The sequence below is a fragment of the Peromyscus leucopus genome, chromosome 4, assembly GCF_004664715.2.
Source record: "Peromyscus leucopus breed LL Stock chromosome 4, UCI_PerLeu_2.1, whole genome shotgun sequence".
In the NCBI taxonomy this organism is placed as follows: Eukaryota; Metazoa; Chordata; class Mammalia; order Rodentia; family Cricetidae; genus Peromyscus; species Peromyscus leucopus.
The window spans coordinates 46,008,936-46,034,107 of NC_051066.1; the positions used below are offsets into that span (position 1 = coordinate 46,008,936).

Below are 25,172 nucleotides of genomic sequence, written 5' to 3' on the forward strand. Positions count from 1 at the left end.
AAATCTCACTTTTAAGTGAGGAACTAGTAGAGTCAATGGCTGCTGGGGAAGGGGCAGCCATTTTTCTTAGTGTTACAGCTTCTGGGAAGGCCACCCAGGCTTCAGTAAACAGCACCCCCCACCACACACACTGACTCCTGTTCATGCAAGCAACCCTAATTGAATTCAGTGGATCATTTAACAGACCATGAAGGTAGGAGGGGTATTGTTGAGAAGGAGTCTGAAGTACATGGGAGGAGGCTAAAGGGGGGCAAAGGGGAGATCATGACCGAATTAAACTATATGTGTGCATGAAATTGTCAATAAATAAACACTTTTAGAAAGAGAAAAGTAGTAAAGAAGCTAATCATCCAGGTTTTCTTTATACCAGCCAACATCAAGGCATAGGTTTCTATATTTCAGACTCATCTGTACTCTTCCTACTAATATATGTTTCTCTGGCTCAGTGGGTCCACCTAGAGCCTCTCCCTTCTGGAATGGTAGCTAGAGAGGCTAGGCCTGATCTTGTCCTCTATCGTAAATGTGATGGTATTCTCAAGTCACTAGCAGGATGCTAAGGGAGACTCTCAATAAATGCTTGTTGGGCGAATAAAAGAACATGTGTTTATATTTGGATACTGTATCTACTAGGAAATTAAGAAATATATTTAATTATTTTAAAAGATTTTCAGGTTGGGGATTTAGCTCAGTGGTAGAGCGTTTGCCTAGCAAGCGCAAGGCCCTGGGTTCAGTCCTCAGCTCTGAAAAAAAAAAAAAAAAAAAAAAAAAAAAAAAAAAAAAGATTTTTCAACATGAAAGATTGTGGTACCATGTAACCAGAAACTCAATTCATTCTAGCTGTGTTTCCAATTGCCTGACTTCCTGAAAGTCATGTGATTAAAAAAAATGGCCAGGGACATTTCTACCCAGGAGGTCCTACTAGTGGATTATTAAGGTCTTTCTGTACAAGTCACATCCATTATTTTCTGTGGTCCTAATTTCTATCAGAGAGGGATGTAGAAATGGGAACAAAATGCGAGTTTTTCAGTTATTCTGACAATGTGGTGTGCTGGCAAGTCCTTGAGAAAGTTGATAATGTTCTTAAGGATGTGGTTTTCCTTTTTTGTTGATCTCTTCTTCTCTTTTCTTTTTTTCTCTCTGTGTGTGTGTGTGTGTGTGTGTGTGTGTGTGTGAGAGAGAGAGAGAGAGAGAGAGAGAGAGAGAGAGAGAGAGAGAGAGAGAGAGAGAGAGAGAACTATGAAAATGTAACAGCCTTTTAATGACTAATTTCATGGTACTAAGGGGTAAACAGAGCCTGCCTCTGCATCACCCTGGCTGGATGTGAATCCCAGCTCCACCATGTGCTCCATCCCCTAAATTCTCTGAGCCTTCGTTTGCTCCTCTATAAAATAGCAATGAGAAGAATCTGGGCATCCAGTAGTTATTAGGAAATACAATGCACACAAAGTGTTTAGATGATGCCGAATGTGTGTTTGCCACTGTTGCTATAGCAACAGTCAAATGGAGAATAGCAGAACTCCAAGGAAGTGAAAAATTAAAATAAGTTTATTCTTTCTCCCTGCTGTATTTTTACTTCTTTATTGTTTTTTTTTCCCTCTCACTTCCTCCCACATCCCCATTCGAATGCAATCAGTAGCAGAACAGAGGCTTGCACACGACACATGGTCAGTCACCTGTTCTTTAAGTCAAGCTTTGTACCTCAGTGGACCAGCGGGATTAAAAACTGCCCTAAAATCCTTCTGTATTATTATTCAACAAACATGCCTTCCATGCAGGAAAGCTGCCCTCTTTCAGGCCTCAATCTGTAGCTATATTTATTTTCCATAGATGTAGAGACTGAGAGCCCTTGCCAGCCCAAACGAGAGTGTCACCTTCCTATCTTCTGCATGGTGGAGAGTATGAAGAGTATGAATTTCTCATTCTTTAGAGCTGGGGTTGGGCAGGAGAGCTAGCAAAAAAATAAAAAATAAAAAGCTAAGTGTGTTAAAGCAAAGAGATATTAGATCAGAGACGGCATTTCCCAGTGATTTAAAAATAGAAGGTATGAACAGAACGATGAAGTTAGCCCAGGTGCTTGCTTACTCCGAGGATCTGGCTGAATATAAAGCAGTAGATGGGTGTGACTGCCCCATTGATAGATGCACTCAAAGCTCCCACCAGCATGTAGTGCCACTCTGGAACATTGAATTTCAGAATCCTTCTAACAGGAGCAGGCTCAACTTCTTCCTCAAGCACGTCTTTGTCCTTGGGGAAAGAGAAGGTTACATCAGTTACCCAAACATGTTCAGACCCCTTGGCGCTCGCAGGGGGTTAAGAGGAACAGGCTGGCTCAGTAGGAGTGACTCCAAAGACTCCTGAGATGTCGCTGGCATTGGTTGGGACTGTGGCCTGGCTGGGGCGGGGCTTCTCACGAGTTGATAGCACTCAAGGTAGCACATTGACTAACTCTCAAGCAGTAAAGAGTGTGTTTGCATCTTTGAAAGTAGCTCCTCACTTTAAAAACAACGTTGCTAAGAGTATTTACCCATTAAGAACTTTGGGCGGGGGTTGAGGTATGTTTTCCATACATATCAAGCTACTCTTCAAACTAGTAGCTGGCTGAAGCTCTGGGACAGGCCAGTGTATCTGAGGCGAGACATGTTTAGTTCACAGTGGTGGAGCGCTTGTGTTAATAAGCTTTTCCTTCGTGGGTGCTTCCCAGCCAGCAAGACTGGATCTGGATTTCTAAATTGCACATTTCCCCCACAGAGAATGAAAATTAATCAGGATTTCCCCATTCTGATGGTTTTTTTAGTTGGTATTAAAATATCACAGCTTGTAACTCTCATCCCCTTGAGGGCAAGTATTCTGTATTATTTAAGAAAAATAACCTTATTTTATTTTTCACCTTTTTGCCTGTGTAATTCAGTGATTTGTTAAACTGAATACCCACTCTGAGAAATGATGCTAGATGGCATATACTGCTTTATATTGATTTTTAAACTTTTTCTACTGAAAATATACAAAATTGACTACAAAAATACTTCTACAAAATAGTTAATGGATGTCCTTCTTTACTAGTACAAGTTAATTTATCCTCCAGATAGCTAAATATCAGGAACAGAAAACGGCACAAAGATTCAAAAAAAATTTCCCTTCTCTTCCAAAGTCATGGACCACATTACCAGCCGAGTTTAAATGAAAGGCTGGAGTGATGACCGGTTCATTACCGCTGCCGCTGGGGCTGATAATGAATTTGTCATCATCTCCCTTTTGTGTTCTCTCTTGGCTGCCTTCAACACTGCTGCTCGCTCAGGCAGCAGATCCTCTGGCTCAGTCGTTCATCTCAGCCTACTGATCAGGCCATCAATGCCACAGAGACGGGTGCCTGAGATAGGACCTGTGCAGCAGGCCGAGGAAGCATGGAGTTCTTGGGAGAACCCTGTCTGGCCACCTGCAGAATATACAGCCAATCACTCAACCTTCTGGGCCTCAGCTATTTCATTAAAATGAGAGCGTTGGATAAATCATATTTTTGCACACAGACAGTAACTAGCTTTGTTTAGATTGCTTTTTGAGGATATTTCCTGGCCAACAACCTGGGAAGACAGAACTATTCCCTTTACCCCAAGCATTCAGCCCATCTGCCCACTAGAGAGAAGACAGGCTCCCTAAGCCCATAAGTCCTCTCCCATGACATAACTTACTTCAAGGTGGTATTATCTGGACCCCTTTCATCTCCTTTTGGGAACTGGGAATTGAGCTGGGGAACCAGTGCAAAAATGCCAGGCTGTAGATACTGTTATTGCTCTGAGCAGTTCAGTATTTATCTCTGGCTGTGGTGGATTCTGCCTGCACCCTTGGGATTCTGTCAGGCTAACTAGATGCCTTTCAATATGGCAAAACTGACCTTTGTAGGTTTTGATGGTCCAGATCCGGATGCTCACAGACTCATAAATGTCATGCTAACATTCTCTGAATTCTTCCCTCTTCCCATATACTCATAGCCTAACTAAATGGAACCTTTCCTGGTGTGCTTATAGCAAAGTATCCCTCGCCTTAAGCAATGAGATAGTGAAGGGCAATATGAAATATTTTTGCCTTGTAGTATTCATTTCAAAATAAACTAATAAACAAAACTAGTTAATGTGAATAATTTTTGTTACTGGACACACACACACACACACACACACACACACACACACACACACACACCACAGAATTGATCTTAAAGAGAGTTATATCTGCTAGGCATGGTTGCAAATGCCCTTAATCTCAGCACTTGGGAGACAGAGGCAGGCAAATCTCTGTGAGTTCGAGGCCAGCCTGTTCTACAGAGCAAGTTCCAAGGCAGCCAAAGTGGTTACACAGAGAAACCCTGTCTCAAAAAAAACAAAACAAAACCAAAACCTAAATAAAAAAAAAAAGAATAAGAAAGTTATATCCAACTTGAGCAGTACATAAACTAGAAAGCCAATCCCCAGACAATGTCTTATGTTATTGAATTTTATTTGTTATAACTAAATGAACAATAGAAGAATAAAAACTAATATAAAGACTTTTATACTTTATAAATAATAATTAGAGTCATTCCAGAAGATACAGTGGTCTCCTACCTAATGTATAGATGGTTCCATGCTCAACGGGGCTTCCCTAGTTTTCTTTCTTAGATCTCCCACGTGATCCAGGGGAAAATAAAAGTTCCTACTGGAATTTTGTGTCCTTCTTTTTATCCTTTTTTATGCTCATTTCTGTATCCTAACAATAGGAGACTCCTACATGGATAATGACTTTAAGATTTAATGATAACATGGTACATATAACAAAGAAGCCATGATTTCCTAGATAAGCGAGCATGGAGAGCCATTTTTGAGTCTTATCTCTGTCCTATCTCTTAAACTAGGACTAAACCCCCTAAGTCAACAGTGATGAAGCTACAAGTGTCTAATACAGCTCATCCAGATTGATTCATATATATTCCACTTTTCCTTCCTTCCTTCTTATCTATCTATCTATCTATCTATCTATCTATCTATCTATCTATCTATCTATCTATCTATCTATCTATATCATTTATATTAGTTTTACTGAAGAAGATTCATAAATATCAGAGACTGAAATCTCTACTCTGTTGACGTCCTTTAATCTTAAACTTACCCTGATCAGGATATCTACCAACTGGTCCCATTTATGGAAGCTAAAGATACAGCTTGGAGAAGGAGAACTGGCTTAGTCCTGTCACTAGTTGACCCTTTCTTTGGACGAGTCACTCACTTAAGAGTTTTGAACAGCAGACTTAAAAGAAGCCTTAACCCAGCTATGTGTTCTGTAAATACCCTGAGAGACCACAAGGTGGCGGTAATTGCTCTGTGGAAGCAGGACCTTTAGCAACACAACAGACCGTTTCCCATGCCACAGAAGGTGAGGCCCGCCTTCGCCCTCATTATGAGGGCGAGCAAGAATCCTGCTTGGCCTTGAAGACTTTAAAGAAGTATTAAAATACTTTGAAATACTAAAATAAAACCACACCTTCTCATACAGTGGCTCCTTAGGATTAAAAATCGATTAGTCCAAAAAGAAAGAAATGGAAATTCCATTAGCCAAATTATATTACGTTGTTTCCTTTAAATTTTTCTTCAAGTCGAAAGGACTCTGATACAGTTACTGTACCCACAAGCAATATCAGGGAACAACAGATAGTTTCCTTTTGGAGCTTGAACAACATAATACCAACTTCTCAACATCTTTTTTTCCTGCTATTCATTTTCATCTCCTTTACAAGAGAAATATAAAATGGCATCTTTTAAAAGTTGTTCTAGCGCCATCCAAAGGATTTTAATTGTTTTTATTCCCAGTGCCATGAACATAAACGAAATAGTTAATTTCTCTGTGGCCAGAAATCATCCTTACAAATGTGTGTTCCTCATTGTGATTCATCTTGCCAACTCCTGAGAAAGAAGGGTCTATGGAATTTATTGAAGCAAATTTATTCAACACTGAGACCACTATTCAATGTTAATAGAGCAAGACAGGAGAGAGCCTTAATAACCCATCTTCCATAAGGTCTTAAAGGCTGTCAGTCAAGAATTTATCCCAAATTTTTCCTCTGTGAGCCAGTGTTTGTAATGATATCTTAATGGATTCACAAGCTGGGGTTTTATTGAAGGCATTTTGAAATTACATCACACATAATGGATGGATGTACTTGTAATTACAATATCCCCTGGCTTATTTAACTTGATACATAGATGAGTTTGGGCTTCATTTTAGTCAGAGAAACTCAATTTTTTCATTCCAGTTAAAAACAAAAACAAACAAAAACCTGTTGATACTAGGTGCTGGACAAAGGGCCTGTGGTGAGTCAACAGAGACGTAATGGGGAAGGACGTCTAAGAAGCCTGAAATTTAGTAAGAGAACAGAGATTGGCTTCAGAAACAAAGAGTCCCATGATGAAGTTCTAATGAAGGGCACAGAGGGGTCAAAAGGGAGTCCATCCAGGGGGGGAAAGACTTGGGGTTTGACACGTGGTCCCTTATAAAAAAGATAATGTCTACAACAGCAGAATACCTCCATTCTCATGAGTGTACCTTTGTATTTAAAACTTGTGACAATTTGTATAAGGTCTAGTTTTATCAAATACCTTCACCAATTAAAAAGAAATTTTAAATTTTGAGATACAAAAAAAGAAAAAAAAAATGGATTTGGAGAATATATCTCTTAAGAACTTTAAAAAGTCAGCGCACGACAGTTTAAAAAAAAAAAATAATTTGCTATGTATGTTTAAGAAACATATTTTTTGTATTTATAATAATTATTCATCTAAAAATTGGTAGCTATCCCTTAACAATTCAGTTTAACTTAATATATGTTCTCCAAAGAAATTAACTAGTGAATCTGTGTTCTTTGCAGGGGAGGGGTGTATGTAAAATATGGAGTTTTAACTAGGTCCTAATGTCCCCCTCTTTGGTCTGATTTAGTAAGCCATGACTATACACCTAGGAGCATATATACCTAAAGATAGATGGGGCACCCGGGAAAGACTCCTCCATGCCCCGACCCTCCCCGGAACAATGGTGTCTGACCTTGCTGTCTTCATAAGTAGATTTGTGATCACCAATCGCCGTCGGGGGTTCATGTGTCAGATGAGAAAGCTGAGATTTGGAACGTTGCCGGATGGAAGCTCTGGAAAAAACAGCAAGACAAGACAGGCTGTAGATGGCAAACAGGTTACAATGGGACTCAACGGGTGTCCCGGTTTACAGCACACATCAAATCAGCAGAAATGTTTGGTGGATCACACGACAACCAGGGCAGCGAGCTTCCAGGTAAGGTTTGGTGAAGTTTATCTGCAGTCAGAGTAAATCGGGTAGATTTCTCTCAAACCCAAGCTCTGTCACTATTGGGTCCAGATTCAGTGTATACCAGGAAGGGAGCAAAGCTTCCCATTGACCTACTAAAAACTGCCCAAGTCTCAAGTGTGTTCGGAGACCACGTGGTTCTACCAGCTGCTGCATGGCAAAGGTGATGGTTTATCACTGGTCTTTCCTTCTGGTTTAGGGGACAGCTTCTTAGTCTCTGTCTAGTTTGTGTGTCTCTGTCTGTGTGTCTCTGTGTCTCTATTTCTCTCCCTCTCCCACCTCTCCTTCTTCCTCCCCCTCTTCCTCTTCTGTCCTTCTCCCCTTAAGGGTGCTGCCGCCTGGATATAAGTGACATAACAAAGAAAAATAGGGTCCCCAGTGAGACTCTCTCCAGGTTTTGTAGGTCACACGGCAACCAGGCCAAAGAGCTTCCAAGTTAGGTGTGACGAAGCTTATTTCGACTGCCTACAGGGAAAAAAAAAATTATTGAAATACAATTTAGCTTAATGTATTTGTTCATTCATCTGCAGTTTATTGGGTCCCTACAGCATGTAAAAATCCAACGTTGGTGCTAGAGGGGACATAAAGACGAGCCAAATCACAGATGTCTTTCTCAAGGAGTTTAAATCCCAGAGGAGGGCAATGCATATAATTACAGCTAGTGTAAGGAAAAAATCTGGGGGTTGCTGTGCAGAAATTTTGAATAGTTAAGTCTGTGTTTTTGAAGACTTAATTTGAAGCAGTACAGTGTAAGAAGAGAGACGATAGAGGTGAGGGGACCATGTCAACTCTTCCAACTCTAGAAAAATTTATATGGCCTCTGTTATTTGTATGTAGGGGAGATTAGACTAAAACAATGCCAAGATGGTGCCTGTCACCATCTGCTTCCCAAGAAATCAGTAACATGTCAACTTCATTATGATAATCTCTTTCCACACTACATGAATGGTCTCCCTCTTAGTCATCTGGGTTCAACACCATACATTTCACAGAAGTCACCTCTCTTCTTTAATCCTGTACATTCAAACTCTGGCCAAGCCCCATGATGATCAAGAACAAAAGCATTCCTGAAGCCTGATTCACTGTCCCCAACCTAATGTCTGGGATATTGACCTTACTCTGCCTCGGTGTGGTATGTCGAGGATGCATATAGAGTTATTTCTTTGGGTTAGGTAACTAATGCTGGGACATCTCCAGATTATGAAGAAGGCCGTGTCGCCTGGAGATCACAGGGTGGCCATAGGGTGTCATGGGGCATATGAGATGAGTGAAACTCAAAGCCATAGATCTAATCAAACTCACAGCAGTTGACACCAACATAGGAGTAAATGAGAAAGGAGAGAATGTCAATATTTAATTGTGTTTAATACCCAGTTCCGGATGTAGGAAGACCTTTCTGTGAGTTCCTTCAGGTTTCTACTGCCTTAATCTTGTACTTCTTAAATCGCCCTCTCTCCTGGTCCTCGCACCCTTCCGCCTCTCTAGCACAATAGGCTGTTAGGAGACCATGAGCACTAAGTGGGCAGGGGAAGGGCTCTGCCTACCAGCTGGTCCCCAGTCTGCCTTATCAGAAGCTCTATGGTAAGACTCCTTCACACCCCTTTTCAGAAATGATGCAACACTCTCTTTAAGAAATCCTCACTTTGTCAAAAGTTGTTTACCACTTTTCACTGCAAAGAGAAACAGCTAATTTGGGGAAATAAATGCTCTTTCTCTCTTTCTCAACATTATTATTTAGGAAATTATTTTCTTTTGCCAACTAACTTGTTTTTGAACCTAAAATATATTTGAAGTAAGACTCAGCTATCAGAAAGACTATAGCCCAAGAAACAAGATACAAATTAACATTTCATTTAGTCCTCTTCCAGAAGAAAATCTTGTCACCCTTTACAATGAGATATTTTTAATAGAACTCCTTATTCAAAGTTAGAAATCTTTCTCTGCAGGAGGTTAATAGCTACTTTTTGTATGTAGATTGTCTTTCTGGCTTTTTAGTCCTAGTCATTAAAATGTAGGATTTGTGGAAAATATAGCCAAATAAGAGATACTTGTGTGAAAATAGTTATCTGTTTCTCATCATAGACTACTTAGAATGAACAGAATTTTGTTCTTCAAAATAAATAAAGCATTTACTTTCTTGTTGACATGACCACAAGATACATGTCATTTTAACCCAGTGATGGAGCGAGGTGCCCAGTCATTGTGTTCAAGAAAGTAGTTGCTCTTTAAGTTGTGATTCTTGTATTTTACTCACTATGAAAAATACTGCCATGGTCAAACATAGTGCCACATGTCTACAAAATGTACCTAACAATTCTGTAACAAAATGTACCTAACAAATCTTCTACTATATAGAGTAATTTGAAGATAATGCTTTGTTTTCCAGCTCAATAATACTAACACTTTAAAATTTTTTCTTTTTCTTCAGTAGATTTGTTCTAAAGAGAGAAAAAAAAAAAAACCAAGTCTGAGAATTTAGATAAAGAAAAGATACATTAGTATAAAAAAAATCTATCTATATTTGAAATAGGTACAAATAATTTAGTAAATTATTCCTTAAAAATTAACAATAAATAAAATCGTTTTGACTATGTGAAGCTCTTATCAGAATGTTCTATTTTAAGCAGCTTTAACTCCTTTTTAGTAAACAAGTAGCCATCTTGAGCACGAAAGACCTACACTGAGTCTTTGTTCTGAGCAGTCTTTCATTTACTGTCTTGGAAATGGTGAGGCCAGTGGCAGAGAGATGTATCAACCATAACTTGTTACTTGTTTTCTGACTGAAGGAGAAAATGTTTTAACAATATTTTTATGAACACAGACAAATATTTCTGGATAGAATTCTTTTTTTTTTTTTTTTTTTTTTTTTTTTTTTTTTTTTTATTGAACTACAGAATATTTTATTTCTGGATAGAATTCTTAATACATAACTTTTAACATCAGAAAATTTTTAAATAAAATTCTTAAATCAATGTAAAAATGACTATTTACAGTCTCACTAACAGCACGCTCCAAAACTATGTTTTGAAAATGAATAGTTTTATACATAAACACAGGAAAATGAATATCTCATTCTGGGGACATCTTGTTTAAAAGTTAAAAGACACATTTTATTCCATCTCGATAAGGAATGATTTGAGTCCAAATGCTTTACTCTGAGAGCAGAAGTGTTAGTAATTCAGTTGCCTCTCACTCAGGATAAAGAACAGAGCTAAATGGGTAAAGATGACCTTCATACGAGAGTGTTTCAAACAGTGGTTAAGTTTGGTGGGGAAAGATTAGGTGCCTGGCAGTTTGTTTGTTTGTTTGTAATTATTTGTATGTTTTCTCCTGAGATAGGATCTCATGATGTAGTCCAAGCTAGCCTTGAACTTGTGATCTTCCTGCTTCAGCCTCCTAAGTATATGGATATCAGTACCAGGCTGCCACAGTAGTTTTAAAAATCCCTATTCTAGGGGTGGGAGAGATGGCTCAGTGAGTAAGGGAACGCACAGGCTGCTCTCCAGGTCTCACTTCCCAGCATCCACATGGAGGTCACAACCAGCTGTAACTCCAGTCCCAGGAAATCCAATTCCCTCTTCTGGCCTCTGTAGGCATTAGGCACATACATGGTGAACAAAAATGCATACAGGCGAAACATCCATGCACATAAAACTAAAATTAAAACCAATGATAATATAAAAATCTCTATTCTAAGCTCAATAAACATTTTAATCAGAGAGCCCTCCATCATGGCCCTCCTCTCAACAGATTGAAATGACAAAGTTAAATAAATTGTCATACTCTTACATCACAAGACCTGGAGTCTGCGTAAGGTTCCTTCTTGGACCTGAGATATTGCCTAAGGACTACAACTGTAGAAGGCTCATAAACATCAGAAAACTTGAAAATCACATGGCTTGTGCTTACCTTAAACTATCTCGATAGCTCCCTCTGATGAACGTCCTCTCAAGGGGACCACCTTTGCTTGTATCGTTTCCTGTTTAACACAAAATGAGGCATTCCTTAGAGCACACAATAAGCATGGCTGTATTTACACAGAATAGTTTACTGTTGGCTCAGAAGGTAATTACTACATGGGATACCCAAACATCCTATTAACTTATTGCAATAAATAAAACTTGAAACTTGTCCAACACATTCTAACAATAACAACAACAAAAAAAAATTCAAAGTACTCAGCAAGACTGACTTGTATGAAATGGGTGCTGGCTGTTCCCTCTATAGACATGAGTATCTTTCAGTATGAATTTTAAAACTTAATAAAAACTCACTAGAGTTGGGAAAATTAAAAAAAAAAAACATTGATACAACCAGCAAACTTTCAAAGTTTACAGACTTCATGGGTGTCAAACATATGCAATAGTTATGCCTAACGTTGTTCATGAGTCCACATGGGAGGCGGCAGAGAAAGTCAAGAGTGGTTGATCAATTAGCTCATGATAACCCCCAGGTCTGGTTATTCAGATTGAGGAAAAGAAGGCATAGTAGGGTTTGAAGTGTCTATCTCCATTTGAAAACAAGTGCAAAATATTTAGTCATTGTTTAATTCACACAATAGTAATGACAATCCTCCATATGCTTGACTTATCCAGGAAGCCTGTCTATCCTACTTGAAAAATGGTAGAGTTGAAAAGCAAAGGACCTTGGCTTTAGCTCTGTAACTTGATCAGATAACTTAGCCTTCTGTGTTTTATCTAGTTCCCTTATCAACTGCATAATGTCTGCAGGGCCTTGGGAGAATAAGCAATGCATACCCACAAGTGTATAAATTCATCCAGTACCAGAGATGTCAATTATTTAGTATACTATAAGGCCAAAGGGAAAAGGTACTTGCCCTTTACACCCTTTTCTTTGATGGCTTCATCTCCCTGGCTTTGCAGGGTCACAAGCATGAAGTAGACGCCTTTCCTTTCTAACAGTTCTTCATGGGTGCCTCTTTCCACAGCTGCTCCATGTTCCAAACCAATGATCACGTCTGCAGCTCTGACTGTTGATAGGCGATGGGCAACTGAGACAATCGTGTGCTCATGCTGAATCTGTAAGAGGACATGGTGTACCCTTAAACAAGACTGTAAGACAGAACCAACACCAACCTTCACACCATCCCTGAGTCCACAAGGAAGTCAGTTTTAGACCCTAGGAACAGCCTAAACAGGCTGTGCATATTTCAGAAATAGCCAACAGTTTCTTTTAGTCATAAATCACATCATAGGTTGGCCTGATTATGGCGATTAATCAATAGCTTACTTGGGGAGAGGATATTCAAATCATGTTACACTTTATATGATTTAATATTGCAACTTGAGGGAAAAATCACAGCTATGTTCTGTTCAACTCAAAATAGATAGTAATTGACCAATATTTTATAAATTTTCAGACTGGATGTACTGACCTGTTAGTATCATTCCCTCCCTGAAGGGTCTGTAAAACGAACTGACTCTCCACAAACCTTATTCAGTGCTCCTTGTACCCTGGCTTCACTCTCATTGTCCAGTGCTGAGGTAGCCATGTCCAAAAGCAGGATCTTGGGATTCCGTATGAGAGCTCGAGCAATGGCTACTCTTTGTTTCTGACCACCGCTCATCTGGCCTCCTCCTTCTCCAACAAGGGTGTCAAATTGCTAGGAATTATGAGGGAGAAGAATTTGATGGCTCCTGACAGTGATCCAGTACCCCTTCTAACTTTTTTCTCAAGTGTGAATTATTACAGATCCCACTTTTATTGAAAGAAATATTGTGGTGATATTTTATTTGTGCTGAAATGTGATATTTTATTTGCATGTTAATGAAGTTTGCCTGGAGATCAGAGGTCATAGCCATAAACAGAAGTCAGGCAGTGGGAGCACATGCCCTTCATCCAATCACACGGCAGGCAGAGTCTCTGTGTGGTCAAGGACACAGCCAAGCCTTTAATCCTAGTACCAGCCATAGAGACCTGGAGGTCTGTATAGGCAGGCAGTGATGAGGAAGTCATGTGGCTGGGCTTAAAGCCAATGAGAAGGCAGAACAGGAAGGCAATAAAAACACAGGTCAGATGGGAAGAAGCTCTCTCTGTGGAAGCAACTTCTGGTGGTAAGCTAGGCTAGTAGTGGCTATTGCTCTGATCTCTTTGGCTATTACCTCTGTATTTGGTTCTGTGTTTCTTATTTAATAATACTGTTTAGAAATTTGTCTATAAAATATCCCTTTCCAAAATGAATTAACTAATCAATATATTTGCATGTGAGATAGTTAATACATTGAACTGTGTGGATGTTCCTTTTTAGTTTATGTTCAAATAAAAATTTTCAACCAGAATGAAAATTGATCAGTCTTGAAAAATCCAACATTGGAGACTAAGTCACATATCACATTTTTGTCTCCTTTCTCCTGCTGAACATACAGCAAAACACAATGCCAAAGCTGTTTTTATATTGTGAATGAAAGATCAAACTAATTTCATACTCCTTAATGTCCCAGCCAGTCCTGACTGAGTATCCCACAGGATTAAGTCCATGCTGAAATTTAACAATGGAGCATTAGACGTCAGATTCTTGACTTTCTTAGTATCAGCCAAGGGTTGGGCTCCTTACCACAGATAAAGCATGGTGTTGAAATTCTACAGCTGTTGTCTCACGGAATCCTCACAGAACCCCAGGAGGCAAATACTGCTATTTGTCTTAATGGCTGAACAAAGAAATTGGGGCAGCTATTGACCTCACAGAACATCATTATTCATCTGCAGATGGACACAATAGGAGTTGCTACCTGGCAAGGTGGTTGTGAGGGTTTAGAGTTAATAGATGTGAAGTGCTAGAACAAAGCTTGCAATGTAGTAAAAGCCATGTATATACTATTAGTAATTGTCCTGTGACTTGGCAGACCACCATAGCGAATACAGTAGATATGTTACAGAGCTACTCTTTGTAGACATGGTGAGCATACAGAATGGAGATGTAGTGATGAACTTTAGAATTTATGAGATTCAGGTCTAAGCATAATAGTTAAACCATGTAAGCACAAGAAAACTGAATCATAGGGACGGTGGTAGTTATGATTTAGATCTTAAATGTTCCCTGTAATGGCTAATGATCGTTGCAAACTTGGTGGGATTTGAAATCACCTAGGAGGCACACCTCTGCATGCATTTTGAGGGCATTTCCAGAAGTGGTAATCGGCGAAGAGTAGACCCACCCTGAATACAGATGACCACTATCCAATGGTTAGGATTGAAAAGGCAAATAGAAATCTAGCTCTGCCCCAGCATCCACCTTCCTCAGCTTCCTGCTCACAAATGTGTGTGACCAGCTGTGTCATGCTCAGGCCACCACATCATCCCTGCCATGGCTGGACCTCATCCTCAACTGTTAGAATGAATCCCTCCTCTCTGCACTTGCTTCTGATCAAGTATTTGGTCCCTCCTTGTAGCATTACCGGGAGACAGCAGAACCTTTAGGAAGTAACTCTGTGAAAGGAAGTCCACTGAGCAGGAGGGGGCTATACCCTTGAAAGAGGCATCAGGACTCTTGCCTGCCTGCCTTCCTTCCTTCCGTCTGTCTGTCTCTCTCTCTCTCTCTGTCTGTCTTCTAAGAGGTGAGCTGTTACGCTCTACTACACACTCCCCTCAATTATGTTCTATCTTACCACAAGCCAAGGAAACAGCTGACCTTTGACTGAAACCGTATGTCCAAATACATTTTCTTCCTTATAACTTCCTTATCTTGGGTATTTTGTCACAGTAACTGAAAGGTGACTAACAAGTAAGAAAACATTTCTCAAGAATTGTTTCATGACAAATATTGCAAAATTTCCAACACATGCTTAATAGGGAGACAAGGAAATTATATATACACCAAAGGGATCTTTCTTGAAAGGCTGATCTTCAGTTTGATAGATGTCAAGTATATAAACAACATATTTTTCAAAAGGAAAACACGGTACATTTCCAGGCCTAAATCTAGAGCATGCCATTAAGAATTTAAGGACCAAGGATTCAAATGAAAAGGACATATTGTTCCTTTGATGCCTTCTGCGTTCCCCTGGACTGTAGCGAAGGTACCTGAGGCAGGGTCATAATGAAGTTGTAGGCATTGGCCTCCTTGGCAGCTTGGACTATTTCTTCCATTGTTGCGTCTTCTCTGCCATAACGGATATTTTCTGCGATAGTGGTAGAGAACAGAACTGGCTCCTGTTCCACTACCCCAATCTGATCCCTCAGCCACCGCGTGTTAAGAGAGCGAATGTCGTGGCCATCCAGAGTCACCTAGAGAGCAGAAGAGCGTCACATAGCTTGGAGTCCTTTGAGCTTCTGAGTCATAATGTTAGATGATTCTTAGCCACTGGGAGAATAACCAGAGACTAACAAGGCTGTAGTAGAAACAATTCCCATGGAAACGTGGCTGTTTATACAAGGACGCAATAGAAATAAAAAATTCATTGCAGAAACACGGGTGATGTACAGATCACTTCATTTCTCATTGCTAACCTCAGAATGGGCACATTTTTAATTTGTCTCATGAGTAGTTCACCATCCTCTGAATACATTTACTGTCTTTTGGCTTGTGACCAAAAAGGGACTTCCAATGATACAATCAAAGTAAGCAACTACTCCTGTCTTGTAGGTGTGCTTTATAGTAAAGCTTGACTCCTAAATCTGATTCATCAAAACAAACAAACAAACAAACAAAAAAAACTGTGCTGCTTAAAGAAGCTGAAATTAAAAATGTGAAGAAAAAAAAAGGTAAAATGATATTAAATTAAAAAAAGAAATCAATTTGATGACATCACCACTTGCATTGCCCTGCCTGCCCCTGCGTGTTGAGAAGTTTCTGGAAGACACGCACCATGCCTTCACAGGGGTCGTAGAACCTCTGGATGAGCTGCAGTGCTGTGCTCTTTCCAGATCCACTGGATCCCACCAGCGCTGTCATCTCCCCCGGCTTGATGACCATGCTGAGGTTGTTTAAAATCTGCAAAGGAGAGAACTTGTTTTTTAAGTTCAAAATGGCACTGGGCCCTTAACCAAGCAGTTAGAGCATGAGGAGGACGCTCTGTGAGGACTTGTGTATTGTATCCATACCTCCTGCATATGTGTCAGTATGAGTGTGTGTGTGTGTGTGTGTGTGTGTGTGTGTGTGTGTGTGTGTTTACTTATGCCCCATGGTACTATCCATATATATCCATCAATCAACAATAAAAGAAGACTGTCTGGAAAAAAGCTTTTTACCAACAATAAAATGACCATGTATTAACACTGGTAAATAAGCAAGGGTCACCTTTAAAATTATGCCTTGAAATCTAATTTAAAATACATCTGACATACTAGGATACCTCAAGGAGCCAATCTCAACTAGTTAAATAAGAAGCTCCTATAAGTCACAAGTGTAATGATAATTCATAGACCAAGGATCAGAAATAAACCAATTTGCAGATGATATGCTTGAATGGTATATGAGTATATGACTTGAATAGCTTTGACTAATAAATGTGCGTGTTGTGTTTCTGGGTCTAAAACTCTGTGAAGGGCAAGGACTAAATGCCAGTGTTAGGATTCAGTTCTGTGAGAATAACAGAAATATTATTAATAAAAGGAAACCAGAGATGCTAAATTCTGAATGAAAACAAAGCATCGTTTCAAAGCCAGTTCATTCAAGAGAGCGGATGGAAGTTTCCTTTAGAGTGGGGTTACCTCTAACAGTCTTGTTCTGTAGGTTCTGGAAAACAGTACATTTCCCTCACTGTGTGCCCTGCGTGATCGCTAAGCACAAGATACAGGAGAGCAACAGCACCAGGTGACCTTCTGTAAGGACTAATGCAGTGAGCGGCCTGGAGAACCTACCGTTGGGAGGCAAAGCTGCTCCCAGCTGCTAGCCGGGCCAGTCACGCTTCCTGCCTCACTATGCTCCACCTTCTGTGGCTTCCAAGAAGGGAGTGATTGGAAGTTGTCCTGCTTGATTGTTTGGATTGTCTAGAACATACCTAGAATGACAGGATCTGCCACTCGTTTCAACAGAGGATGACATGGTTGATTTAGCCTGAGTCTTGTATTGTACTAGACTGTGTTCCAACCAGAGGGATTTGCACAATACACTCATCACTTAGAAATGCAGGGTGTCCCTAAGTTGGCACAGTACACAAAGACACTTCCAGAGAAACAGATCTCTGTCCTCTGTTCCTGGGAACTGAGTCAGCACTAAGAAATCAGTGTGTGGTTCTGGAAATGAGTTACTCAAGAATAATGATGATGATAATAATAATAATAATAATAATAATAATAAAACCATCAGACAAAAGGTGAACACTCACCTTCACTTCTGGTCTAGAAGGATAGTGGAAGGTCACATTATGGAATTCAATTTCACCCTTGATCCGATCTAGCTTGTATCCATCTTCTGACATGCAGTCAATGATGGGTTGCTGGAGTGCAATACAAAGATATAATGACAATGCATGCCAAGTGCATTTTGTGTCTGTCTTAGTATTAGTTAACTCACAAAGTAAAACGGGGGCTGGAGACATGGCTCAGTGGTTAAGAGCACTTGTTGCTCTTACAAAGGACCCTGGTTCAATTACCAGCGCCCCCGTGGAAGGTAGTTCACAATCATCTGTAACTCCATTTCCAGGAGATCTGATGTTCTCTTTTGACTTCCACAGGCACCAGGCATGCATGTGGTGTACATACATACATGCAGGCAAAATACACAGAAAAATTAAAATGAATAAATCTAATAAAAACTTTTTAAAAAGCAGAATTGTATCTGGATAAAATATTGCAAAGATATGCTAAAGATAAGTTGCTTCCGTATTCCATATTTATAAGAATGATGATACTAATCACTACTGTTGAGATTGCTGAATTATTATTATATTACTATATATTATTGTTGAATATGACATTGACAGAATAGCGGAGAGTAAGTTGTATTTATTTAATTACTATTACTTGCTAAATTACTACTGTAAGCTTATATATTATTAATGTTATACAATGTGTTAAAAATGCTTATTGATACATAATATATGATGTTAATATAGTTAATATTTATTGTTGTGTACTATACTACACACATTTATATTACTGAAATGATGGGAGGCAAAGTACAAGGTGTTTTAATGTACCCTTTCCATTTATATTGTTATGCTCTTGTTAGACAGGGAGGAACCTCTGAGAGTGCTTCTTGCCCAGGATAACAGAGCTGGTCAGCTAGGCTGGGGTTAGCAGCACTCTACATTTGGTAGCCAATGCAGATAATGAGCAAAATTAAGTGTCCACAAAATGTTCTCAAATATTACCAAATTCCAACTCTACCCTGAATTCACTCTTCTATTACCAGTGAGACCAACTTAAAACAACCATTCTAGCTAGCCAGAGAAAGGCTAAGGGCCACCTCTTCCTCTTGGAACACTCCAGGTTCAACTTTTTCCATCTTCCACACTGGTAACAGGAATTGCTGACCACAGCCCTATCAGAGGATATACTGGAATCTATTTTCTTCTTCTCAAGTGTCTACCAAGGAGAATAAAACAAATGTAAATGCCCGAATTTTCAGTTGTTTTCATAGGGACCCTTTGCAGTCATCTGAGACTATGACAGCCCTAAGAAGAAGTTAGCATTAGAAAAGGTCAAAGGGCTGGAGAGATGACTCGGTGGTGACAAGCACACACTGCTCTTTAGAGGACACAAGTTCAGTCCCCAGCTCCTACCATGGGAAGCTCATAGCCACTTTTAATTCCAGCTCCAGGGAATCTTAACATCTCTGCCCTCCACCAGCATCTGCATACACATGCACAGGCAGACAGACAGATAGACACAGACACTATTAAAAACAACAAAATCAAACTTTTTCAAAAGGAAAATATCAGCGTATTCCAGGTTACGAAACTCACAACACCAAACAGTTTCTTTAGGTAGATGACAACCTCATTGTTGGCCAAAAAATAAGCATGGTTCAGGTGACCCATGGATCTTGTTCCATGGCATTTTCTCAAATGGAAAAATAGCACAGTGCTATTTTTCCTTCTGTTCTTGGTCTGTGGTTACCTGACATGTTTTTCAATCTACTTCCATAAATTAACCAGCAAAATCCACCCAGGGCTACCAAAGTCCTTTAAAAACTTAAAGAGACTTCCTGCCAGATGAAAATCCAGGCTCATAAACGTGACCTTAAGGCCTTTCCCAGGCATCCCTCTAGCCTTTGCCCTGGATCACTTCGTTCATTCATATTGGACTTTCTTAACTCCCTGAGCTCACCACGCTCTTTCCAAACCTGCAAGTTTCTCAACCAGGAAGTCTTTCTTTGCTCTGACTTCCCATGAACCCCATTTAAAGATTCCTCCCACTAGCTAGTCAAAACACTTAGTCCTATTTTATCTTTCTTACTGGATTTAGCACTACCTGATGTTATCTTTAAATGTTTATTTCTTGCTGGGTGTGGTGGCTCACACCTTTAATCCCAGCACACACAAGCCTGAGGCAGGTGGATCTTATGGACAGGTCTATGTTGCTAGTACCAGACCAGCCAGGACAACGTGGTAAAAACCTGTCTCAAACAAACTGTATTTCTTTGCAGTTATCTCCCAGCAAGAGTATGAGAGTAGGAACATAATTTGTTCTAACTCACAGATGGGTTCCCAGCTCTTAGAACCCGTGCAGCACACATCCCACCACCTATTTCTTTTGGCTTTTACGCACCCTGTCTATTGTTTGGAAAATGCTGGTAGCTGCTGACCGCCCAGTGGCAAAGATTTCCAAGGAAGAAGATGCATGGCCAAAGTTCATAGCTGCTACTATGACACAGAGGAAAATCTGAAATGAAAAGAAAAACATAGTTTTCATACATTTTTGCCAGTTTGTAAACAAGGCCATTTATCATTGGAGCATCCGTGTGAATTCTCAGAAATATTTAAAGTAGTTTACAGACTTTCAGAACTATATAGAATATCTTTTGCTTTGTAAAGCATTTCTCCATAGTTATATTTTAAAATATACTTTTTAACTGAGCATCACTCTTCTACAGAGTAGAATTGAGTGAGTGGTGTAAACAGGCTAACAAGAATAGTTCTTATCTGTTTTAAGACCACCCTCTCCAGAGACCCCTCCACCTCATCAAGGACCCTAGATCCGGGGCCAGCAAACACATTCTGTAAATGCCCACAAGGTAAATAGTTCAGGTTCTTCAGGCCATATGGGTTTTGAACCCATGTGTACACACACTATATAGTACAAAAGCAAGCTTAGCAGTGTGTAAATAAATGGCCATGGCTATGCCCCAATAAAGTATAAAAGATGGATAGGGACTGTATTTGGCCCAATGACTATTTTACTGAGTCATGGCCTTTCTAAGAACCTCCATGGAGAAAACTGTTTCAGGCAAAACAGCTTATAATGCCAGGCTAAACAAGGGTTTGATCCCTAGTTTTCTCCATGGAGATTCTCAGAGAAGCCATGAATGAGAGAAGACAGACACATGTCCATGTAGTAGACAGCACACATCCCAGGCTGAAGTTTTCATTAGAAATATCATAGCTTTCGCCATGTGTGTAGGAAGGAAGAAGAGAGACAACAGGGAGCGGGCAGTGCATGGGGCACTCTTCTAGGGAATTGGAGTCTGTGTTCCTTACAACGTAGGTCTGGAGGAAGGTAAACTGGCTACTGGGCCAGGCCTATAGTCACTGAGACGTGAGCTCAGGTCATACTCTATGCCACTTGGCACCTATTTCTTAACCTCATGGTCACCTTTCATTTTTGTAGTGGTAGAATCATAATGCCAATCACAGAATGAAGTTGTGCATATAATTTATGGTAATTACATAAAACACCTCACTCAGTGTCTGTTGCTTTATATACACTGAGTGAATATTATTTTGTATTACTCTATTACATAATTATTATTTATTGTAGAAACCTGAAACCTAAATGAAAAGCCAAAGACTTCAGCCTCCTTCAGTTCCTCTTCATCTTTCCCTAACAGACCAGAGAGCATGTTTTTGTCTGTACACAAGTGATACTAATTGCAGTCATCTGTGTGAACTGCTTCCCATTTACACCCAATGAAGCCATAATAATTTTGTGCACCACAAATTGTGCTAGATTAATCTAATTGTTAATTAGTTTAGTGGGTTAAAACATTTAACTCAACTCAAGAGTACTCAACTTTCATATTTGCTGTGTATAGAAGTATAGCCAAGAACCCTCTCTCTCTCTTTCTCTCTCTCTCTCTCTCTCTCTCTCTCTCTCTCTCTCTCTCTCTCTCTCCCTGCCACACACACATAACATCATTAAAGGAAGTCTTTTTTCTTTACAAAAGAAACACTTATCAAGGCAAGGTGTAAGCAGAGGACTATAGGAAGAAGTTGAGAATAGGAAGATAATAACTGATGATTAAAATGTTAGAGACATACATTATGCCATGTCCATATATAAAAAACATCTACTGAAATGGCGAATTTCCCAGAGAAGGTCTAGCAGGTATGTCCAACCAGCACTGTCATCTGAAAGTCATACAATCAAGTTTCAAAACACAACAAAAAAGGTGCCCCCCCATCTCAATGTTTTAAGTAAGTTTAGATATTTTGTTGGGCCATGTTCATAGCTTCCCTTGGCTTCTTATAACATATGGGTCGCAGAATGAACACACATGATAGGTGATTTCATGGTCGAATTGCCAGGACTTAAAGATGAGAACCACAAAATTAGAAACTAGTTCCTGTGGATTGAATAAGAATGATGTGGTGATATTGTGTTTCCCAAAATATTGTGCACCCTAATAAACTTATCTGGGGTCAGAGAACAGAACAGCCACTAGATACAGAGGCCAAAATATGGTGGCACACACACCTTTAATCCTAGCATTCCAAAGGCAGAGATCCATCCGGATCTCTGAGAGTTCAAAGCCACACTGGAAACAGCCAGGCATGGTGACTCACACCTTTAATCCCAGGAAGTGATGGCAGAAAGCAGGAAGAGATATAAGGCGTGAAAACCAGGAACTAGGCCTGGTTAAGCTTTTAGGCTTTTGAGCAGCAGTTCAGCTGAGATCCATTCGGATGAGGACTCAGAGGCTTCCATTCTGAGGAAAAAGGATCAGCTGAGGAATTGGCGAGGTGAGGTGGCTGTGGCTTGTTCTGCTTCTCTGATCTTCCGGCATTCACCCCAATACTGGCTCCAGATTTGATTTTATTAATAGGAACTTCTAAGAATTCGTGCTACAGAATGGCTCCATAAGCTCCTATATTTGAATGCTTGCTCCTCAGTTGGTGGAACTGTTTGGAAAGGATTAGGAGGTATGGCCTTGTTGAAGGAGGTGTGTCATTGGGAGTGGCCTTTGAAGTTTCAAAAGCCCGTGTTATTTTCCAATTAGTCCTCTGTCCTCTGTCTCTGTGTCTCTGTCTCTGTCTCTGTCTCTCTTTCTCTCTCTCTCTCTCTCTCTCTACCTCATGCTTGCAGAACAAGATGTAAGCTCTCAGCTACCACTCCAGTGCCTGCCTGCCGCCATGTTCCCCATCATGACAGTCATGGACTCAATCTCTGAAACTGAAATCCCCCAATAAACTCTTTCTTTTGTAAGTTGCCTTAGTCATGGTGCCTCTTCACAAAAATTGAAGAGTAGTTAAGACAGTTACCAAGGTGTACTGTTGGATTTTCTGTTGTTGTGATAAACACCATGACCAAAAGCAATCTGAGGAGGAAAGGCTTTCCTTGATTTACAAGTCAGAGTCTATTATTGAGGGGAGCCAAGGCAGGAACCTGAAGACAGAAACTGAAACAGAGACCACAGCAGAACTGCTCACTGACTTGCTTCCTCTGACTTACTTAGCTTGCTTTCTTACACAGCCCGGGACCACCTGCCTTGGAATGGCACCGCCCACAGTGGTCTGGACCCTCAGATACCAATCAGCAATCAAAGACATGAGTCAAAACCACGTCCTACACACATACCCCCAGGCCAATCTAATGAGTGCAGTTTCTCAGTTGAGGCACCTTTTCCAGGTATGTAAAGCTGACAATCGAAGCTGTGACACACAGGGACTTCTCTTCAGAGCTTTCAGGTGAATTTGTGGATATTTAACTTTCAATTTCCTAATTCATTTCTCCTCTGAACTTTTATTCATGAGTTCCTCTCTTCTCATAGGCACAGAATAAAAGAACAACTTTACCCAGTGGGTGTGTTTCTGCAAAGTGAACAGCCCACGCTGAGTTTGGCTCTTAGCACCTTTGGTTGATAAATGTATAGTATAAAGCTTTTCAATTGTTTTAATTACACTGATTTATTTGTTCGTTGGGGGCTGCATGTGTGCCACAGTGCAGGTGTGGGGATCATAGGATGACTTGCCTGAGTCCATTTACCTCCTCCCTTGTGAGTCTTGGGGATCGAACTCACATCACCATGCTTAGTAGAAAGAGCCTTTGCCCACTGAGCCATCCCACCAGCCCAAATGTCTAAAGCTTTCAGAAGCAGCTGGAAGAAGGAGACGAAACTTTGTAGTCAGATTTTAGACCTACAATACTTTAACTTTTCTGCTGTACAAAAACAGATCTAAGTTGCAGGGAGAATGGCAAATGATGATAGTATTAACACTTTCCATATGTCTTTCGAAAGTTATGTGACACTTGAACATGTGTTATCGGATTCAATATTTTTAAACAAAGTTCAAAGCTATGCCAGCTGTCCGTTCTTCAAACACAAAAACTTTAGGACATTCTTTTGCTTTGTCATCTTGCTCAGAATGACTGGCATTGGATAATCATTTCTATTGCCAATGCAAATGCTCCTGTTTCCCTAGGGATGTGTTTGTAATAAACTGTAGATTTTGAATGATAAACTTTCTTGTAGTGAACTCCTGATACTTTTCATTGTTCAACTGGTGCCTGTACCATCCAGAATCTGCAGCCAAAACATTTTATTTAAAACTCTTCCATGAAGCTATTTCCATCACCACAGCAATGAAAAAAAGAGCATCCTCCCTCCTCAATGGACCTCACGGGCCTTACTGTCTGAGGACAGAAAGGGGTAAGGATAAATGCAAATAGATGCAGAAGTTTCCCAAGACACAAGTGTCCCGAAGGAAAAGAACAGGGCTGTAAAGAGAACTCAAGACTAGATGAGTGTGCAAGACTAGATGAGTGTGCAAGGAGTGGCTGGGAAAGTGCAGGCAGTCAGCGGCCACCTTCAGAAATGGTAAACTAAGGAATGGTAAACTAAGGAAGAAAGGCATTGGCAGAGGCGACAAGAACATTCTTTTCTGTCCCAGACACATTTGGTGACCCTGTTATTTACTATCAATGTTCCCTGTCCTCTATGTTATAGCCCACATCACCGTTTGCCATCATACACTTACATGATTGGTTAATTATTCCTTATCTTTCCCAATGGGACAAAAAGAACCACATTCTTTTTCCTGTCCACTGTGCTTTGGGTGGATCTGGCATGCAGCAGATGCCCAGCAAATGCTTATGGTGTAACTAACTGAAAGGGACACTGTGAATTAAAGTAGCTATAACATTCTTGATGGCATGACATCCCACAAATGAATTAGGAAAGATGCTTGTATCACTTACTCAGTTGAAGATGTTACTGACTTGGCATGTTAATAACTCATCACCTATCACAAGCATAGGATTTAGGCACATATCTTGTACTATTACTAACTTCAGTTTTATGACCTGTTCATTCTTGGCTGAGAGGTCAATGATTTTTCCATTTCTGTGGTATATTGTCTTTTGGGATCAGCTGGAGGATCATTGTTGTACAGCCGTAAAATCTTCAGTTAACTGGAAATCATTAACTGGCTGGTCATCAGCCCACATGTTCAGGCTTTCTTCACTAAGGGGTCCTGATATTGCTGGTCCTGCAG

At 40.1% G+C, this 25,172-nt stretch overlaps 1 protein-coding gene across 1 annotated transcript in view; it reads right to left on the reverse strand.

The window, feature by feature from the left end:
• Positions 1-25,172, reverse strand: part of Abcb11 (ATP binding cassette subfamily B member 11) — an 85,026-nt gene that overhangs the window by 25,041 nt on the left and 34,813 nt on the right. The window contains exons 11-19 of the mRNA XM_028882008.2: positions 20,011-20,124; positions 17,625-17,735; positions 16,163-16,288; positions 15,379-15,582; positions 12,791-12,961; positions 12,176-12,377; positions 11,248-11,317; positions 7,063-7,162; positions 2,083-2,244 (exon numbers count right to left, since the gene is read on the reverse strand). Coding sequence (XP_028737841.2) covers positions 2,083-2,244; positions 7,063-7,162; positions 11,248-11,317; positions 12,176-12,377; positions 12,791-12,961; positions 15,379-15,582; positions 16,163-16,288; positions 17,625-17,735; positions 20,011-20,124 — 1,260 coding nt within the window. The remainder of the gene's footprint in view (positions 1-2,082; positions 2,245-7,062; positions 7,163-11,247; positions 11,318-12,175; positions 12,378-12,790; positions 12,962-15,378; positions 15,583-16,162; positions 16,289-17,624; positions 17,736-20,010; positions 20,125-25,172) is intronic.